The following is a 21,652-nucleotide window of genomic DNA, read 5'->3' as shown; positions in this document are numbered from 1 at the left end:
GTGATCTTTAAGAGAGCGATGTGATAAAACGTGGTCCTAGATAAGAAAGATAACTTTGATAGTATTGGGGAAGATGAAGTGGAGAAGGAAGAATGTTGAGGCAAGAAATCCTAAATTGTGGCAATGGAGCGGTGGATATAAAAGCGTATAGTCGACCGGTGACCAACTACAGCTGGAAGGACTTACACCTAACATCCTGTACTCAACTCCCATAAATTAAATACGTCAAGTGAATTTTTGCTAAGCGAGCCATACCTGTACTTCTGTAACGACCGTCATATTCGGAGTGGGCCAACCAACCTCCACCATCCACACGGCGGATCCCAGATTGGCAGTCAGGGTGTCACGGAGCGGGTCTCTCTAGCTACCGTCTCTATGGTTCGCGGAATCGCCAGGTCCGGGCTTGACCGGTCTGGCTTTTGCGCGTGCGCGAGCCCAGGCGCGTGCCCGCCCTCCCGCAACTGCCCGAATTCCCGGGAGGGAGGGGTGGGTCTGGGAACGCTGCGGCGATAGCCGCTGCGGCCCCAGCGCTCAGGGCTCTTCCCCGGCCAAGCCTGCGGCGGGGAGCTTCCGCCGCCTCCTGAGGCGGCGCTCTCCCGGCCCCAGATGGTGGGTCCGGAGGATGCCGGAGCCTGCTCGGGAAGAAACCGCAAGTTGCTCCCTGTGCCGGCGCCCGAGCCCACGGGCCTGGACGGGAAGATGATCCGGGCCACGGGAGGCTTTGGCGGAGGCGTCGGCGCTGTGGAGACTCCGGAGGAGGAGGAGGAGGAAGAGGAGGAGGAGGAAAAGCCGGTGCCTCAGCAGCTGCTTCGGCGTTATCTCGCGGCGGCCGGGGGGCAGCTGGAGCCCGGGCTGTGCTACTGCCCGCTCTCCGCCGGCCTGCCCGGCGTTCCGTCGCCCTCGGCAGCCCCGCTGCGCCCGGACGCCTGCCCGCCGGACGCGGGCTCCAAGCACCGCGGCGCGGAGGCGGCGGATGCCCGCGCGGCGCGGCACGGAGGCATGACCAACGGGGACTCGGGCTTTCTGCCGGGCCCGGACTGTCGCGACCTGGCCCGCGCCGGCGGCCGGGAGCCGCACCACCGCCGCCTCCTCCCGGAGGGGCCTGGCGACGGGGGCGCGGACGGCGCGGGCAGCCGGTCCGACTGGGCCGCGCCGCTCGAGGACCCGCTGCGGAGCTGCTGCCTGGCGGCGGCGGACGCCAAGGAGCCCGAGGGCGCGGGCAGCGGCTCGGGGGGCAGCCCGGCCGGCGACGGCAGCGGCAGCGAGGACTTGGAGCAGCCAGGAGCCGGCGCCGGGGGTCCCGAGGAGGGCGCGTCGCCGGTCCCCTCGGCCGAGAGGACTAGCCGGGGCGCCGGCGCCGCGCCGCGCCTCGGTTTCTCCGACTTTCCTTTGAACTCTCGGAACACGTTCGAGGTGAGCCGCCGCCAGAGCGCCCGCGACCACCTGCCGCCGTCGGGGCCGCCGGCGCCCTCGCCTGCCGCGGAGCAGGGCCCCGCGGGGACCTCGGCCCGGGCTCGCCGGAGCGGCGGCTTCGCCGACTTCTTCGCCAGGTACAGCGCTGACTACGGCGGATTCGGGGCGGGCTCGGGGCCGGGAGCTGGCGGAGAGCGGCGTGGGGGCCGCCTCCGGACGGCTCTCGCTGGAGTCCGGATGGAGCTTTGATTTTTCACCGGGGGAAGAGGAACTAGGTCTGCTTTGTGTGTCGGAGAAGTTGTGAGCGCGGGGAGCCAATCTTCCTGTTCCTCGGTCCGCTGGAAGCTCTACCTGCCGTTCACACCTGGTTTCTGTGTATTCAGGCCAGTGTGCTAGTGCCTTACCTGCAGCTTCGCTCTTGCGGAAAAAGACACCCTTCTTCGTCCCCATATGTTACAAAGGATTAGGGGCGGGTGGCGGTGCGGTGCGGGGTGTGTGTAAGGGTGCGGTTGTGAAAGAGAAAGGGAAGTCATTTTGCAGAGCTCTTTGCATGGAGTTTAAACCCATTCAAGTAGTTTGGGAATTCTTGAAATTAGAAGTGGTTGTGTTTCATAGCGTTTAACAGCTTGTTTCAGCGGCCTTTATTAAAATGCCGTCACTTGGTGTTTAGAATTGGATCTGAGCCTTTAAAAAGCCAAATTACTGTGGCGCTTTATCTAGAAAATCCCTCTTCTCTACTTTTGCCAGATAGGCCCCAGTTTTTTTTCAGCGACTTGTTTTTAATTTTTTATGATGTTGTATGTGTGATTTGACCTGCTCTTCTTGAAATTATATTATGGTGCTGAACACTGCAGGTTTCAGAGTGGGACTTTGATGGGGATAATATGTCGTTAGAAAATACTCATCTTAATGTACATTAATGAAAACGGAATTTTCTTTGAGTCAGATTTTGACACGCTTTTTTTTTTTTTTAAGTCTCTAGGAAAACAGGAACGTATTCCCAACTCGTAAAACCCTCCCTTTCCAACTTCTTTCTCTTGCGTTTTTGTTCCCTTTTTAGGGATCTTGAGAAAAATCAGAAATAAAAGAAACAAGTAATGTGGCTCAAGTTTTAGAGGATTATATAGTTAGTGTGCACATTTCTAGACACACAGGCACAATTTTCTGATTGAGATTAATATTTCTTACTCCTTTTTGTATTTTATTAAGTTTTATTTTTCCTGCTTGTATAAATTTACAAATAAATTATTAAGTTGTTGGAATCAAGATTGGGAAATCCTAGTTGTGTGTTACTCATAGTACAACACATATAGTAGTGAGATCTGTATTTGCGCCTACAATTGGAAACACATACTTAAAGCTTGTAGTGGCAGTATTTTAAAAGCTTTTAAGGTGTGTTAAGTTTTTTTACTTGTGACCTTGTGGAACCTTTGTGTGTTTATTGGTCATGTTTTGATGTCGGGTATCAGGCAGTTTTAGATCTGAAAGGGGCTTTGGAGAGCGCTAATTCAAGCAGTGTACCCTGAGTACTTGTTCTGTGCCACCCATTGGGAATAGAGATGGTTTGAGCAATGCTCCCTGACTGGGAGGTGGAGTGCAGGCTAGTGGGGATTAAGTTTGAAGACAGATGCATTGTATGTGTATTGCAATATTTGAACAATAACAAGGCAAATCTATTATAAGTGGCTTTCATATTATTGACAGTAGGCAGGAATTTTTATATAATTTAGAAAATTTCTTTAACCTGTAGACTAATGGGATTTTATTTAGCATGGGTACTTGACATTTATATGATACACTTTTCATGTGTATTAGAGCACTGGGTAGGAAATCAGTAAACTTAAGATCTCATGAAGTTAATTTCTCCAGGCTTCATTTTTGATATCTGAATGTCAAGATTCTAAGCATCATTGCTTCCTTCATATAACTTTCTTGGGAAAGAGCAGAATCAGACAGAGGCAGTTTTTCTCTTAGCATTTAATCAAAACCTTAACTGGATTCTGAACACCTTAAAAGCAGAGGCTATGATGTTTGTTTCTGAATCTACAATACCTAGAGCTAGTATGAAGAATCCCATTCAGACTGTGTTGAAGTGACAACTTTCATGGACTCTCCCTCTTTACTCTTCTCTAGGTAGTGTAATTTTGAACAAATCTTCCATCCCCAAACAGAATAATCAGAAATTTCCCTTGTCCCTACAACCTAAGAGTGTTTTTTCTTCCTGTGCACAGTTGTCATTCTCAATTCTGAAGCCCAGGTGAGGCCTTCCCTTGGGGATATCTTGTTCTAGGATGTATTCCTGTTCTTGGTGCAGCCCCTTTCCCCGCTTCTTTTTTTGGTGAGGAATCCCACTGTCTAAAGAAAGTAGTTTAGTTAGTTAATGGCAGAGCTGGGGTTAGAAACCAGGATTTCTGATTTTCAGTCCAGGAACTCGATTGTAACTTCTGTTTACCTGTGACTCTTCTCTTTCCCACCTGATTATCTCCGTCTTTCCCATTTTCCTCTCCACTTCCTCTCTTTCTCTTAACTGGGCAAAAAATCTATAACAGAAATACTTTGAAAGAAAGGTTTCTTGTTTATTTTAACCTTTTGCAAGTGAAGAGAGGGAACCATTTTATAGCAGTGTATCTATTAACTAAAAAAATATGTTCAATCAAGACACATCAGTGACAGGAGCTTCATTGAGTAGGGTAGAAATCGTATAGGAGAAAAAGGAATTTGGTCCAGGATGGGACCACTCTCATCATCTCCACTTGCCCTCCCTTCTAAATGAGGTGAGTTCTAGTTCAGTCCCTGTTGGGGGCTTGCCTCAGCTTCACATGGGCATCTCTCGGTGTTTATGGTTACTTGATTATGGGAGCCCTAGAAGTAATATTCTGTTAGATCCTTGGCCCTTTCCTGTCTATAAAAGTTTTGAAATGCTAGGTGAGTATCACTAGTGCCAGTATCACCAACTTAGCAGTGAGAAGATGATGAAAGGTAAAAAACAAATCTCTTATGTTTCCAGGCTAGCCTTTGTTTCTCAAGGATCTGTTTATGACTCTGTTTTGAATGTGAAGTAGCTTTAAACCATTTTAATGTATCCTTTAAGTAAATTCATGTCTTAATTGTTTTCAAACTAGAGTGGTTTATTTTTTAAGTTGATACACCCTTAATAGATGTATTTTTAAAAGCCATTTAAATAAATAGATTGGGAGTTTGGGATTGACATGTACACACTGCTATCTTTAAAATAGATAACCAGCAAGGACCTACTGTATAGCACAGGGAAATCTGCTCAATATTCTGTAATAATCTAAATGGGAAAAGAGTTAGGAAAGAATACATACATGTATATGTATAACTGAATCACTTTACTGTACACCTGAAACTAATACAACATTGTTAATCAACTATATTCCAATGTAAAATAAAAAAATTTTTAAAAGCCATTTAATACTTTTGAGGGTTGTTTGGATTGCACTGGCAGAGTTACTGTTGTTTAGAAACACACACATATCTGTCTGTGTCTCCTGGGAGCATTGATAGTTTTTTACAAAATTTTCATGGTAAATCATAAGAATTTAGTGGCTTAAAAGGGCATAGCTAAGGTAGGCGGAAAAATACTGAAGATTTTTTTTCTTCTATTGGAAAAGATAGACTTTATAGATGCTGGAATCTATATAGATCTTTATAGATTGATATTATAGATTCTGAAACATAGAGATTCATGTAGCTTTCCCTGTGATATCAACTCTGAAACTTCCTAAACGTTGTTGCACAAAGTTATTTTCACAGAGCTCTTTTTATTATGGGTAGCTGAACAGGGAAGACTAGAAAGGCTCATTTAGTGATTTTGTCTCATATATTGGCAGTCTCCAATCTCCCCAGTATGAAAATTGTTGAGAATATATATTCTTTTTGTTATGACATTGAGAATTAAAAATTTCTAAGTTATAATTTTTCTTAATTTAAGGTTCTCAGAAACAGCAAAAATTTCTCTCCTACTCAGAATTTAGCTGATGAACACTAGTTGATGAAATCATTATTCACCTGACTGAGCCATCATTGACCTCTGTCAGATAGGGCTCCCTTATTTGTTCCACAGTGTGTATTCTTCCCAGCCAATTAAAATAAAAGCTACAGTTTCAAGACCAGTTTCTCAAAAACTCGCTTCTTTAACACCTCAGTAAAGAAAAGGCAAAATATCAAACTTATAAATTTTATTAAATATTTTTTTTATAGCTCCCCAAAGAAAGCAGTTTTTTAAAACAGGTGTGGTATGATTATTTATAGGGAGAATGAAGAAATATCTTGCTCTAAACATTAAATTTTTGTTACTACAAGAGACTGTAAAAATAAAGGCAAAATATCCATTTATGTCACTACTGAACCTCTTTTGGACATTACTTATATGTTAATAACTATATGTTAATATAATTACAATGTTTAAAATTTTAGAAAAGCTGAAAAGAATGTGTAATTAGTTGCTCTAGAATAAAAATAAGAGTCTTTTAGGATTTTAGTGTTGTGAAGCTACCCATTATAATATTAGATTGGGGAGCTAGTGGCTGAAGAGTCTTTTGTATCTTTCCCATGTCTGACCCTTTTTCCCCTCAGATCCAGTATTTTCTTAAAAAAAACAGCCGACCAACCACAAAACACTAGATATCTATACAAAACAATTGAAAATCCAGCGTTGGTTCAAGGACTTCATGGTTAGAGATGTGATCATCTGTATATAAATGAGGTAGAAAGTACTGGGAAACTCCAATTTTTGTGGGACTCAGATAATTTTAATTTTAATAATATGTTTAAGCCAAACATATTATTTTGAAGTGCTAAACTAAATTAACATTTTAACATTAAGCCCCAATAAGTAAAGCAGACTATTATTCTAATATTAACTTGGAGTTAACTTGTTTCGTAGAAATTTTCTGAACTATTCAAAATGGGCATAGAGATTTACTTCTTATTCTTTAAAATACTTTTTAAGAATAGTTTTATATTTACAGAAAAGTTGCAAAAGTACTACAGAGAGTTCTGGTATACCCCTCACCTTATTCTCCCGTTGGCAGCATCACATAACTGTGGTACATTTGTCACAACTTTTATTTGCTAGCCATCACCTAGTAAGGTGACATTAATTTAATATTAGAAATGAGTTAGACGTGGTAATGAGTTGTTCTTCAGGTGATCTAGAGCAGTGGTTTTTAAAGCTTTTCAGTTTAGACTATTTGGAGTAACATTTACTAGATTTAACAACCAGTACCTATTTGCCTCTAGAAAAAAAATCTAAAAGTGTATCTTAATTGAACATAATTTCATATCTTTCCAAAAATTTCATATGTGTTTCCTGTATGTTTTTTTTTTTTATTTTTTTTTTAATTTTTTTGGGGGTACACCAGGTTCAATCATCTGTTTTTATACACATATCCCCGTATTCCCTCCCTTCCTTGACTCCCCCCCCTCGAGTCCCCCCTACCCTCCCTGCCCCAGTCCTCTAAGGCATCTTCCATCCTCGAGTTGGACTCCCTTTATTATACAACAACTTCCCACTGACTGTATGTTTTTTTTTAATTCTTGAAATATTCCTGTGATTTAGGAAGGGTAGGGTTTATTTTTGTTTTACAGTCATTTGCCCAGAGTCAGATAATTAATTTAAAAAAAACCAGAACTAGACATAGATCTGATTCCTAGGGTTTGAAGATAATACGTTGATTCCTATGAATTATGAGAAGTTTATGAACAAAAACGTAGCTTTTGGTATAGTGAAAATGCTATTATATGGAGAAATAAAAAACTTGGCTTTTGTCCTGGGTACTTTCTTTTCTTCTACCAGTAAGTAATTATGTGATCTTGGACAAATCACCAAATTTCTAGACTTTAGTTTCCTCATCTGTGAAATTAGGAGATTCAGAGTCCTTTTTAGCTCCTATATACTGTTCTACTGCACAATTCTCTTGCACTCACTGTTGTAGACCTCAAATATTTGTTGACTAAATTCTACAAATGTGAACTGAGTTAAAGAGGATGCTTAAAAAAACAGCATGGTTTTTCATCTGTGAAATGAGAAGGTTGCCGCAGACAGAAATATCCCCTTCAACTCTAAATTGTACCTTGGACATTTTCTTCAGTAAAGGTCTAACTCTGCCTCAGAGTAATCATGCTAAGCATCAGTGATCTTTGCTTAGTTTCTCATATGTAGATAGGACAGACCAGCAGCTCTTTTTCTTTCTTTCTTTCTGTTTCTTTCTTTCTTTCTTTCTTTCTTTCTTTCTTTCTTTCTTTCTTTCTTTCTTTCTTTCTTTCTTTCTTTCTCTTTAGCAAATTCTAATTTCTTTCTTTAAAATTTCTTTGGAGTAGGAAAGAGAGAGAATAGGATAATAAGCGAATTCTAGTTAATCAGTGAACTGGAATTTGAGACTTTAACTTTCAGACCATGAGTTATTTCTCAAAGCTTGCCAGTGTTCCACTTCAGAGAACTGATAGCTTAGTACAGTAGTTCCCAGCCTTTGTTATACTTCAAAATCACCTAAAAGCATATTAAAAAAAGTTGGATTCTCTAGAATCCACAACCCCTACTTAGTTGGACTCAGGGAACTTGCTTTTGGCAGATGACATCTTTAAACTATAGTATATAGTGTAGTGGTTAAAGATGCTGGTTGTGGAGTTGGACTGCCTGGCTTTAAATTAGCTTACTAGCTGTGTAATTATGGACAAGTTACTTGACCTCTCTGGACCTTAGGCAACTCATCCATAAAATGGAAGTAATAGTGATACCTATCTCATGGGATTGTCATGAGGGTTAAAAGAGATAATATACTAAGTGTCTTGTATTTATTATGTGGTATATAGTGAGGATTCAAATGTTACTATTCAGACTACAGAAGACCACCACAATCCCTTCCTCAACTCCATCATGAAATCCACTAGTTTTAAAGAAAGGGAGCGACTGGAATGAATTTTTTGTGCATTCACTGAAGAAACATTGCACAATTTGTGTAGTAGACTTTGAGACAATTTGTATTTGGGATTGGATGGGTATCACAATGGACTCTGGTGTAGTGATATAAAATTTCCAGAAGTTGTGAAGCTTTGCCTGAAAAGCAGATCTGAGAAGGAACTGAAAGAAGGAAGTGTTGAGAAAGGTTAAAATATTTGTATCTTTTATTGTTTTAAGGAACTTTTACAGATGGGCAAGGACACTTTTTAAGTTTAAATTCATGAAATGTTTAACTTGGCTTACTCATACATTTCATATTTAGTATGTTGTGGTAGGAAAGCTTTGGGGAAAAGTGAAAACATTTGGAGATTTTGAGGTGATACATCTGTTACTTTTCTCTAAGTGTATTATTCAGAGAGGGAAAGCCAATCCTTTTTGAGGTGGCTTATTTATTCCTAGGAACCCTGTTAGCTACACTAAAAGTTGTCCCCAGGGAGTTCTGATTGATAGTTGCTTAGATCCTACTGCAGTAATCATTAAACATTAGTGTTTAAAATTACATGCTGTGGGGGATGGGGTGGGGTGTTAAGGATGCAAATTTCTTGAGCCCTGTTTTTGATTCATTATATCTTGGGTGGGGCCCAATAGGAATCCAGATATTTAACAGGGATTCTCAAGTGATTCTGATGCAAGTGGTTCCCACACTATAATTAATGAAATACAGTTGATCCTTGAAAAACAGTGGTTTGAACTCCGTGGGTCCACTTTTATGTGGATTTTTTTCAATAGTAAATACTACAGTCCTACACCATCCTCTGTTGATTGAATCCCTGGATGCAGAACTGCAGGTAAGGAGGGCAGACTGTAAAATTACACTGGAATTTTTGACTGTGTGGAGGGTAGGTCCCCCAGTCCCCAAGTTATTAAAGTGTCAGCTGAAATTATCGATAGGCAGGTCTTCTCAGGTAATAACTGAAAAAAGGTACAACATACATTTATAGTTTAGATTGCTTTATTGATTTAAAATTGGGTCATATTTAGGTACTATAATTGATGAGTATAAATAGAGATACAGTAGAGAACAGATATAAATACAAATGTAGAACTATTTTGCTAACTTTCACTAGTTGAGAAACTCTCTCTGCCTAATTAAATCTGTTTCCCTTTTATTAGTTTCCCTTTTATTACTTTGATTTTATGTGATTTAGATAGCTATACTTACATGTTCTGTGAAAAACTTTAATTCACAAAACCTTACTCAGGTCTCTTCAACATGGAGGCATAACTTTACTTCTCCTTATTTGTAGTTTATCAAAAAGGGTATTAATTTTCTGTCCTTCTGCTGGGTAGTTCTAATTCTTTTCCACGCCTTTAAGAAAAAATCCTGCATGTTGCACATGGCTTAGTCCCCTCCAGAATTTGCTGCTTCAGCCTTTCTTGCACTTCTTATTTCTGTGGCCAAAACAAGAAAGAGGAAAACTCATGTGACTGTCTGGGTTTTCAGCAGGCTCTTTCCTGCAGTTAAGAGAAGTTTACCTAGGAAACCAAGCTACAAGTTACATTCCTACTTAGAGCTAGTTTGAGAATAAACTTGGTACCTTTGAATTTTGCTTTTCAGTTTCTTTTTAGTTTGAATTTTACTTTGGGATACATTTCTTTGTTAAAAAATGTTTCCTTCTGCCTGTCTCTAACCTCATTCAAGTTAAAACATTTTAAGTTTGGAACTGAACATGATAGTTTTTGAAATCAAATTCTGTGCTGTGTTCTCATATTTTCCCCAATAGCGTAATATATAACTACCCATCATGCACTGGGCATTATTTAGAATTTCCAAATCTGGTTTTCATCTAGACTGTTTGTAGTCATTTTCTGGTCAAATATGGGAAATACTTTTCTGTTGCTGTCCCAGGAAAGTTATCCAAAGACAAAAACAGTTTATTGGTTTTTGTTGTTGTTGTTTTAGAAAAACATAAAATGCTCACATTACCTGCTTTCTACAAGCAGGACAGGGAATATAAGATAAAACTAAAGATAAGTACTTTGTTTCTGTACTATTCCAGTTAAGGTGGTAAGAAAGAAGATGAAATTGGGAGGGTGTGGAGGTTCCATTAGAGACAGGAGAAACTGTTAGAGATTGAATTTGAAGACGTTTGTATGGAGAAAAATTGCTAGAGAAAATAAATGTTAGCTGGAATTTAGCTCTGTACTTTGGCCTGCAGGCTTAAGAGTATTACTCTAGATTATTTACATATTTATTTTTCTATTCTGCTTACCTCAATACCTTTGTGGATATTTCTGGCTACTTCTCAAAGATAGCTGCTGTGCCTCTCCCTCTTCACTTCCCTAATATCCCCATCCCCTCATGGCTTCTTATATCATGCAACAGAAATATGTTTAATGACAGGTTGTATATATAAGTTTTAATTTAGACTTTAAAAGTTTAGGTTGTTAGTATGATAGATTCATGTATTAAAAAGTGCATGTATCAAAGTGTAAGATAAATTCAATATACAACTTTACACAATGTATTCTTACTTGAGTTCAAATGCTAAAAAGCAAATTTCTCCTACAACACCATGGTAAATCTAGCAAACAATTTAAATCTCTCACCCATGAGAAGAAAATTGTTCATTATCAGGAAGATATATTGTGTAGAAATTTAAGTTTTGAAGTAAGTTACTGGAGCTTTAAATCAGTAAAAGATCTTGATTAAATAAGTAGTTTATGTGTTTTTGAAGTGTTAAAATTTAAGTTGCTTTTTTGCTTACATGGTCCTTGACACTTCTAACCCCATGCATGTTAAGTTGACTTTTTAACTTAATTGGTACTACCTAGAATTAAAGAGATTGATAATCCTTGGGTGTTGTTTGGAAAACAAAAGATTTGTTGTGATTCATAATTGGAATGTTGAGGACCAAAATTTGTTATCTAAAGACTAATAAAATAAATCTTTTGATGATTATTAAATTAGGTAACCAGCACAGTAATCACATGTATGACTAGAGGGTGACGTTCATCTTTGTGATATACTTCCAGAAGCACATTAATGCTGTTAAGAATACAGTACTAGGACGGGAATTAACTTTCAAAATTGATTATACTAATAAAATAGGTGAGAATTATACTGCATGAAGAAAAAAATTGTAGAAGATAACCACTATAAAATGTTCTTGATTAAAATAATAACTAGCTGCGCATTTTAATAAGGTTTGGTAAGGTTGTTTTGCTCTCGTATGAGACCACCAAAATCTTTTGATTTAGTTGCTCATTTGATGGAAACCTCATAACACCAAGTGGAAAAAAGGACAGTTACCCTGATCAGGAGAGGTATTTCAGCTATGCTGCTGGGAGATAGGTTCTACCATGTATACCTTCACTTCAGGAAGTACTTCTAGGTCAGATGAGCAAAATGTCAACAAAACAAAATAACAACAACCCTAGTGCTAAGTGTCTGCCTCTGTATTGTTAGAGAGTTTAGGTACCTGATAGATGTGGTTTAGCCTCTGCTTGAATTCTTTCACTAACAAGGAGCTCAATTTCCTCAATGCAGCCTATTGAGGGTATTAATTGTTAGGAGGTTCTTTATGTCAAAGCACAGTGTATCTCTTTGTAATGTTCCTGGTCCTAATTTGCCCTGTAGAACCACAAAGAACAAGTCAGTTCTTTTACATAATTACCCTTCAGAAATTTAAAAATTGCTACTGAATCTTTTTTTGTTTTCCGACCCTCCTAGCTAAGCATATACAGTTCTTATGAGTTAGAGTTAGTTTGCGATTTTCTTACCATTTATTCATTCAGTAGATGCTATTGAGCACTATTATATGTATGAGGCACTAAGGAAATTAGATGAAAAATATTTTATTAACAAACTTAAGATGGGAGAGTCACATATATCAGTACTTACAATATTACCTGATTAGTGTTATAAAAGAAAATACAAGGGTTCATCAGTAGCACTGAAGAAGGAGTGATCAACTTTGGGATGCAGTGTTAAGGAACTCTTCACCGTGGATGAGAAACGAATGCTTGTTTTGTTGTTGTTGTTGTTTTAATACTAATGAGGAGGGTTTGGATTCGAATGAGGCTGAAGCCAGTACAGGCACACAATAGCATATCCAGAATTATACATGAAATAGCACGCACTTTTGGAACTGTACAGACTTATTAGTATGACCTCACGGTAGGGCAGGTGAGATAGAGTGTCAAAAACCGAGGCACAAAGGTTGGGGCTAAATTATGAAGGAGTTTGTGTGATGGAACTAAATAGTTTGAGTTGATTCCACGTGGGGTGCCAGTGCATAGGACCTTTGATGGGTTCTTAAAACAAGGGCAACATGCTGAGCATTACGTTTTAGAACAGTGACTCTTGCAGCAGTGTAGCAGATGATTTGGGACTTGAGAAACTGGGGCTTGGACACATTCTTGATAGTTTATCCTTACTTGTCAGTCTCTTTATTAAAGTGTGATATCCAGATCATTGATGTAAATACCATTAAATTCAGTCCGTGTCAGAAGGGGTTGCTAACAAATTCAGTGACATATGCTTATACCAGTAGCTTTTTTGTGAAGCTTTAATGAAAGTAAACTTTGAATCTGATTTCTGTGTTGAGGGAAGTGGGATGATACGAAAATGGAGAGTCATGTGAAAAATTATGTCTACCATGTTGCGTAAGGAATTTGACAAAGGGGAAAAAGAGCCAGAATAGTTGTTAGGCCATTTCACCCCCCAAATTCAAGTATAGTTGATATACAATATTATACTAATTTCAGGTGTACAACATAGTGATCTGATGTTTATATAGATTATACTCCATTTAAAGTTATTACAAAATATTGGCTATATTCCCTGTACTGTACATTACATCTTTGTATCTTATTTATTTTGTAGCTAATAGTTTGTAGTTGTTGTGGAGCAGAAGGGAAACAATTTCAGGGAAAATGCTGAGAGAATAAAGTGGTAAAATCAAGTCTGCATGTCCATTGCACAAGTTCATAAAAGCAATGCACATTGCTTCATAAAAGTGGACGGTGGAAGAATACCCATCACCCGTTTTTGAAGATTGAATGAGGTAAAGACAAAGTATTGAGACTTCCATAATTACTTGTATGTATATGTGTCTCTTCTACTAAGATGCAGACTCCCTGCAGATGGGAAACATGTCTTTTTTGCTTTTTTGTCTTTGCAAAGAGACATAGAGTCATATGTAAATAGGAATACAAAGATTTATTGGATTAAACACTTTTAAAAAAGTACAAGAACTTACATAGCCAAATTATTGGAACCTTTGGAGTGGTCACTCTGAGAGTAATAGTATCATTTCCTCAAAGCACGTATGTATGTATATATGTATGTACGTATGTGTTTTGGCTGCATTGGGTCTTTGTTGCTGCACACGGGCTTTCTCCAGTTGTGGCGAGCGGGGGCTACTCTGTTGCGATGCTCAGGCTTCTCATTGTGGTGGCTTCTCTTGCTGCGGAGCATGGGCTCTAGGCAGGTGGGTGTCGGTAGTTGTGCCGCAGGGGCTCAGTAGTTTTGCCTCGCAGGCTTTAGGGCATAGGCTCAGTAGTTGTGGCACGCAGGCTTAGTTGCTCCGCAGCATGTGGGATCTTCCCAGACCAGGGATCGAACCTGTGTCCCCTGCATTGACAGGCGGATTCTTAACCACTGCACCACCAGGGAAGTCCCTCTCAAAGTATTTGTGGTACCTTTCTCTGAGAGATGTTTCTGTAGGAGAGAAATCAGTTGGGCCAATGTAAGATAGGACTGAAGAATTGGAGGAGAGTCATAGCTGAAATACGCTAGGAAACCAGCCAAGCAAGGTCACTTGTTTATGAACTATAGTAAGTACTCTAATATTCTAGCTATACTAGATTCATCTCCAGGCAAATATTAAGACACATAATATGTAAATAGCTGAGGTCTGTATAAACAAGCATAAATGATTTCACCTCAGGTACTCTTCTGAAGGATTAAATAAAGTCAGTGACTTGGGGGTCTGTCACCCTTGAATTTGGTCGTCTTTGGGTAGGTATAGCTATATCAATTTAATTTCGGTGAAGCCTACAACTCTTGTTAACAGGGTCTTTGCAAAACAGTCCATATTTAAAGGACTAATTTATATACGTTGTGGTGAAATCAATAATGCAGCATCTGTAACTGACACTGTTATAATGTAAAAGAAATGTTGAACTTTATAAGTACTGCCTTAATGCTGTTGACAGTTTTGAAATATCCTTTATACTTTTTCCACTTGTGAAGCAAATATTTTCTTTTGCTTTTCTAAATTAGTGATACAAATTATGTATTTTCTCCCATTCAATGGCTTGTCTTTATACTTTCTTGATAGTGTCATTTGATGCATAGAAGTAGAAATGTTTTAAATTTGGTATATTACAGTTCTAAGTATGTGTAACCAACTTAATTTTTACTATAAAAGGTAAGATGTGTATGTGGCTACCCAGAGCATAGAGTCAGGAAAGTAGGGAATGTGTGAAAAGAGTACAGTTTGGCTAATATGTTAGAGTTATTTAGTTTTAAGGAACAGAGCCAATTTATATTACCTTAAATGAAGGAGAGTTTATGGTAAGCGTGTAATAGGCATCTTGTACACATTCTGAAGTTAGAAAATAAAACATATCAGGGCTACAGAGTGCCTGGAATAGTGGTTTCTCTGCCTTTCAGGGGATGCTTGGTTTTTCTCATCTTTTTGTCTAACTCTTGGTTGTTCAGTGCATGGTTTCTACCTGCAAAAGCTTTATACAGCTGTCCCAACTGTACATGATTTATCATTTCAAGCATTTACTGTCATTTGACTCAATCTCTAGGTCTTCTATTTAAAAATCCTGGAAATTGGTACTTCCCTGGTGGTGCAGTGGATGGGACTCCACGTTCCCAATGCAGGGGGCCTGGATTTGATCCCTGGTCAGAGAACTGGATCCCACATGCATGCCGCAACTGGGAGTTTGCATGCTGCAGCTGAAGAGCCCACCTGCCACAGCTAAGGCCCAGTGCAACCAAATAAATAAATAGATAAAATAAATATAAAAAATAAAAATCCGTGGGAATCTGGTTGTCTCAGCCTGCATATGAATTTGTCCGTGTTTTATCAGCAGTCCCGTTTAATAAATACTGACTGAGAGGCAAGACCATGATATACAAATATGGCTACTTTGGGCTGTTGCTTCAGTCAGGGTTGGGGCAAAGGCATTGTCAAAAAAGTATGGAGTGGGTTGCAGGTATGCTAAAGCCTCATGTATTTCTCCTAGTTGTAAAAAGGGTAGTAGGAAATAATGTTGGAAAAATAATTTGGAAAAAAAATTTGGGGTCCAAGTTGTAAAGAGTCTTTAATGCTAGGATAAAAAATGAAAAGTTTTCCATAGATATTAGAGAGGGTTGAAGATTTGGGGGCAAGAAATAAAATGCTCTATTCTTTTCTGTTTTACTTTGAAGTTTATTCTAGCCAGAAGGAGTTATATGTCATTTTCCTCCTCTAATTTTCTCTAATATATGTCTAAATCCTCCCATGTTCATTCAGCAAGCATATTTGAGCATGGACTGTGTAGCAGGAAAAGAAGGAGCTAGAATAAAGCCTTTCTGGTAAAGCCAGTGATGATCACATTGCCAACATAAATGCTTATAATGTTGATACTATCAGGGAGCATGAGATGAGGGAAGCAGTATTTATTCCTCTGGCACTGAATCTGGCTTGTAAGTCCATCTTCAGGCTCATTTCAAGTGCTTTACAGGGGATGGTGGGGTAACTACAAAGAGGTAATATGATGGAGATTTTTAGGGGTGATGCAGGTGTTCGTTACCGCGAATGTGGTAGTAGTCACATAAATCTGCATATGTGATAAAACTTGTAGAATTATATGCCAGAAGAAAGACAGCCAATTTTTATTGTGTTAGTGTAAAAAATAAAAATTTACTGAGTGTTTAAATACTTTATATTCAGGGTACTGTGAAAGTTACACAGAGTCTCTTCTCAGTGCATTTATAATTTAAAAGTAGCATTCAGATAAGTGTATAAAGCAGAAAGTGAAAAGTATAAGGAGAGAATGATTTATAGAAGAAATGGCTTATGGGGAGGAAGGTTCATAGAAATAGTAGCTCCCCAGACTGCACTCTTCCTTTATAGACTGAATGTGTCCCCCCAAAAGTTCATGTGTTGGAACCTAATCCCCAGTGTGATTCTGTTTGGAGGTGGAGCGTTTGTTAGTTCTTAGGTCATGAGTGTGAAGCCCTCATGAATGAGATTAGTGCCCTTATAAAGGAGGCCCAAAGAGCTCTCTTCTGCTTTCTGCCATGTGAGGACAGGGTGAAAAGACTACAGTCTATGAACCAGGAAGTCAGCTCTCAGCAAGCAGACACTGAACCTGCCAGTACCAAACTTCCCCAGCTTCTATAACTGTAAGAAAGAAGTTTCTTCTGTGTATAAACCATGAAGTCTGTGGTTTTTGTTTGTTTGCTTGTTTTGTTTTTTTGTGACAGCAGACATAAATGGGTGAGACAGCTAATTTGAGGACAGCAGTTATTTTTTTCTCTGTAGCCCCCAAATTAGCAGACTTTCATTTATGTATGCAAGCACAGCACTAGGATACAATGATGAACACACAGCTCACAATCTAATACAGTGGCAACATCACAGAGCTCACATTCTAATGCAGAAAATGACAAATAAATTCTCAAAATCGTTTTGGCTATTCTACTTCCTTTGCCTTTCCACATCAATTTTAGAATCAGCTTATCTGTATTTACAGATAATCTTTGTTAATTAACTTGGGGAGAATTAACATCTTTACTATGTTGAACCTTCCCTTCCTGGAACACAGTATATTTCTCTGTTTATAATTTTGGTCTTTTTTAATTTCCGTTATCAGAGTTTTGTAGCTTTCAGCATAGACATCCTGCCCATGTTTTCTTAGATTTATATGTAAATATTTAATATTTTTAGAGCTATTGTAAGTGATCTATTTTTTAAAATTTCAGTTTCTAATTATTCACTGCTAGTACTATACAGAAATACGATTGATTTTTGTTTGCCTTATATCCTGGTTACAGGGTTACTTATTAGCTCTAGGAGCTTTTCTGTGGATTCCATGGGATTGCTTATATAGACAATAGTGTTGTCTGCAAATAGTGAAAATTTAATTTTTCTCTTTCCAATCTTATTTTTCTTGCCTTATTGTACTGGCTAGGATTTTCAGTATGATTTTGAGGGGAGTGATGAGAGCAGACATTCTTGTTTTCAGTCTCCAAAACATTTGGTCATTCACATTTAAGTATGATGTTGGCTGTAGGTTATTTTTGTAGATGCCGTTAACTAGGCGAGGGAACTTCCATTCTATTCCTAGTTTTCTGTTTTTTTTTTTTTTTTTAATCAAGAATAGATTTAGGGTTTTGTCACATGCATAAATTGATACGATCATGTGTTTTTTCTTCTTTAAACTTCTTTTAGATGGTGAATTACATTGATTGACTTTTGAGTATTGAATGAGCCTTACATTCTTGGAATACCTCCCACTTCGTCTTATTTTTTGTTTTACGTGTTGCCATTTTTTATTTTTTTCACTTAAAAAATTGATATATAATTCACATACCATACTACTCATCCATTTAAAGTGTACAACTCAGTTATTTTTACTCAATTCACAGTTGCGCAACCATCACCACAATTTTAGGACATTTTTATCATCCCCCCAAAAAACTGTATATTGATTATGAACTTTAAATACATGAAAAGATATCTTACTTTTGTTGCAAACAAGAACGCTAGCGTGGTTTTACTTGTGTAAGAGGCGTTGATGGAGAGGTGTCCACACGTGGTTAGTTTCGTTCATCATCATCAGTCATTCTCTTGCATTTCTTTCCCCACTTTCTCTCTTTTTTTAAAGTTTTTGGCCACACTACATGGCTTGCGGGATCTTAATTCCCTGACCAGGGGTTTGACCAGGGATTGAACCCAGGGCCATGGCAGTGAGAGTGTCGAATCCTAGCCGCTGGACCACCAGGGAAGTCCGTCAAACTTTCACTTATAGGTTAAAACATATCTTGCCTCCTGGTGACTGTAACATTTGGTCCTATTTTGCTGATGTTCCTTATTACTGCTCATGTTCATCTCCTGCAAGTTCTTTCCTATTTCCTTCCTCTTTTCTTCTAGCGGTTTCTGTGTTTCCTAGAATGTCTTAGGTACTACACTAGGCTTAAAGCAACGGAGTTTCTCTTCATGAAGCCTTTGATAAGTGATGTAATTAGTATGTAGCACAAAAGCAAGAATATTTTTCTAGTTACCTTCCCCCCTTAATTGTATTCAACTTTGTTTTCTCCCTGCAACAAAAGAATAAAAAGATCTCTGTCAGTAAGATATTGCCTGAAACTTCTTTACTGAAAGAAATAAGACATACCATAAGGTGACTTGCTGATATGAACACAGGAGAAAAAAGAAAGTAACTTATGTATTTGAACTGTTTAAATGAATATCAAGAAGCATTTTGGCAATGTGTAGACTGAAAGAGAATGGGCATAGTTGCGAAGCTCTTAAATCTTGATTGTTTTGTGGAGGACACGAACAAGATAAGTGTGATTAGAAAGAAGAGGAACTGTGCGAGAGACCTGGCTCCAACACTTACTATTGATGTGACCTTGGGAAGTGGCTTGTGAACCTTTCTTGGGGGTGGTGGGTGGTTGAATCCTTGGAGCATTTGAAAGCTGTAGACAGCTGCCCAAGAAAAATGTTCATGAGTACATCATTTACGTCAAATTGTGCATACAGTTTGAGGAGGCTCATGGACCTCTAGCCTGTTCATGTAGGTTCACTGATTCTTGATGAGGATCCTTTGACCTGGTTACTGTCTGAGGTCCCTGGCAGCTCTGAAGTACTTAAAAAAAAATTATAACCTTTACTTTCAGCATTGATATTCTGGTTTTGGTTTTGTTTTTGTTTTGACAAAAAATAAATGATACTGAAGTCTGTCCTTTTCTGATGTCATGATTTATAGCAATACTTAGGTTAGCTAAGCAGTGTGTATTAAATAAAATACTCTATTATTTTTTGATTTTTAGTATTTGTAATAATGACAAAGACATTGGCCTAAAAAAGAAAATTCTTGAAATTATAAAAAGCCCAAGTTATCTGGCCAAAAAAAAAAAAACCCACTGTGTTTTTTTTGTTTGTTTGTTTTGGTTTTTTCTGCATATATTAAGCTGAAAGTCTTTTTCAAGTGAAAAATGATTGAGGTTTGGAAAGAATGTAAGTCATCTTCATGCCAGATCTTTACTCCAGAATACTCAAGGGTACCCCAAGTACTGCATTTTAAAGAGACAGTACTTATACTTCTTTGAATTAATTATGTAGTCAACTGTGACATTCCATGTTCACTAGATAATGTTTTCTTTTTGGCCTTCTATTATACTTCGGGGAAACTTAAGTACAAAGTCCAGGAAGTTGCTGTGTTTTCAGAGGTCCAGCTTCTGGTGAGACAGAGTTTGAAGATCAGGTCATGATTTCTAGTTTTTTAAGCTGATTTTACTCTCTTGATTAAAGTTGAATTTTTTTCCTGTTTGGAAAAGTATTCCAACCCCTTTTTAATGTACAACTACATTTAAGTGATGATTAGAATTTATCTGATGAGTCTAAAAAGTTAAAATAGTCACATATATGTAAATGTTAGGCAAAAACAGTGTTTTTTGTTTTGCTAGAGCTGACAATATTGTTGACAGTAAGAAGACTCAGGATTAGGTAGTCACAGATTCTACAGTCTGAGGAAATATGGAGTTTACATGCCTTTTACTCACATATATAGGCGGTTTGCCAATTCTCAAAGATCCAAGTACTGGAGATTCTTCTTGAGAAATCATGAGCAGAGAACTTACATGTTATGAATGAGTTTTGCCCCTTTTTGGTTAGCTTTATCCTTTAATAAGGTGTAGTATGCAGTGGTCTGACTCTTTTATATCATCTATAACTTTTATTACAGTAAAATAAATGAAGAAATCTTAGAAAAATGAAACAGACACAGATATGTGGAGCAAATAGCAGGTATTAACAATCAAGAGCCATTCATCAGCCTTTATTATAAAAACCACTAAAAGAGAAGGCTTGGCCTTTTTTTTTTTTTTCCCTTCCTCTTTCTCTTCTGATCCCCACATCAGTTTTTTCTTGGTATGTCTCCTCTTTTTTTCTTTTTTATTCTTTTTGTTTTGTTTTCAGCAATATAGAAACAATGTAGAAACAATGAGAAATGCTGTTTCTCAGCTGGTGCTGTTTCTTAACTGGTGTGGCAGATTTTTCTCAATTTCTTTTTGTTATGAAGAATGGACACAAGTTAGTGGAGAGAATGGAAGATAGTGTGTTCGTATCTGTGTGTGTGTGTAGATGGTTGTGTATGTGAACATAGTGTTGCTTGGAGTGGAGAGGTACTTTAATGGGAGGAAGATGGATTACCACTACCATTACGTATTCCCTACATAGAGTGACAAAAAGTTTCACAGAATGGAGAAAAAGCAAACTAAATACAAAAACATCCAAACTAGGAGACGTAGTTTTTAATATTTCCAGTATATCTGAAGCAGTAAGACACTTTTCAGCTTATAAGAACTTGATTGTTGGGGTTTGGGGAGAGCACCTGTTTGTCAGCCCATCTGAGTTTGGAATCAGTAGAGAAAAAGACATGGACTCAGGCAAATAGGACCTCAAAACATCAGCTTTAATACTGATGAAATCTGGGTTGAAAGACATGCCTTTGGGTGCTGTGTGCCTCCTAATTTTCCAGCTGAATGTATTCAGCTAGTCACTAGTACAGCAGGCCTCTCCTGTGGAGGTGGGAGGCAGAGAGATGCAGGGGAAACAGCCTGCGTATTAGAAAAGCAGAGCAAACTGTATCTTCTCTGCTGTTGGCAGAATATCTGTCTCCAAAATTTTATCCCCTCAGCTGGAGGTGGGTAAGAGGGAAAAGAGGGGCTAAGAGTGTCCCTCTGCCCTACCCTTCCCCTGAAACATAAAGCGGACAGAATGAATGACCCTCTCCTGCAACACTGCCATATAAATCTCATTCATATAGTCAAGCTCTACCTGCAGAATCCAGAGAGAAAGAATTGTCCTCTTTCAGGTTGGGATGATTGAACACATTTAGTTTGTTTTGCAAAGAAACCTGTAGTGTTGCTTTAAATTTAAGAACTGTGAATGTCTTGGTGGGGGCGGGGGGCGGTACGTGGAATGGAAAAAAGGTGAGGGGGATTGGAGGGGGAGAGAGAGAGACTGATGACTGACTCTTTGGTTTGAAAAGGTGATGAGGAAGAATCTAGTCCCACACATT

General features: G+C 38.7%; 1 protein-coding gene across 2 annotated transcripts in view; it reads left to right on the top strand.

Annotated features, from left to right (window-relative positions):
- The first annotated feature begins 417 nt into the window (after positions 1-417).
- Positions 418-21,652, top strand: part of TBC1D12 (TBC1 domain family member 12) — a 90,473-nt gene continuing 69,238 nt past the window's right edge. Inside the window, exon 1 of one of the 2 annotated variants that reach the window (XM_057735199.1) lies at positions 418-1,550. In XM_057735199.1, the coding sequence (XP_057591182.1) occupies positions 607-1,550 (944 nt within the window). In that variant the 5' untranslated portion in view covers positions 418-606. The remainder of the gene's footprint in view (positions 1,551-21,652) is intronic. The other variant, XM_057735198.1, reaches the window with a different exon arrangement.

Source organism: Hippopotamus amphibius, chromosome 5, assembly GCF_030028045.1.
Source record: "Hippopotamus amphibius kiboko isolate mHipAmp2 chromosome 5, mHipAmp2.hap2, whole genome shotgun sequence".
In the NCBI taxonomy this organism is placed as follows: Eukaryota; Metazoa; Chordata; class Mammalia; order Artiodactyla; family Hippopotamidae; genus Hippopotamus; species Hippopotamus amphibius.
Note: the sequence above shows the minus strand (reverse complement) of the source record. Positions and strands in the feature narration are given on the sequence as shown.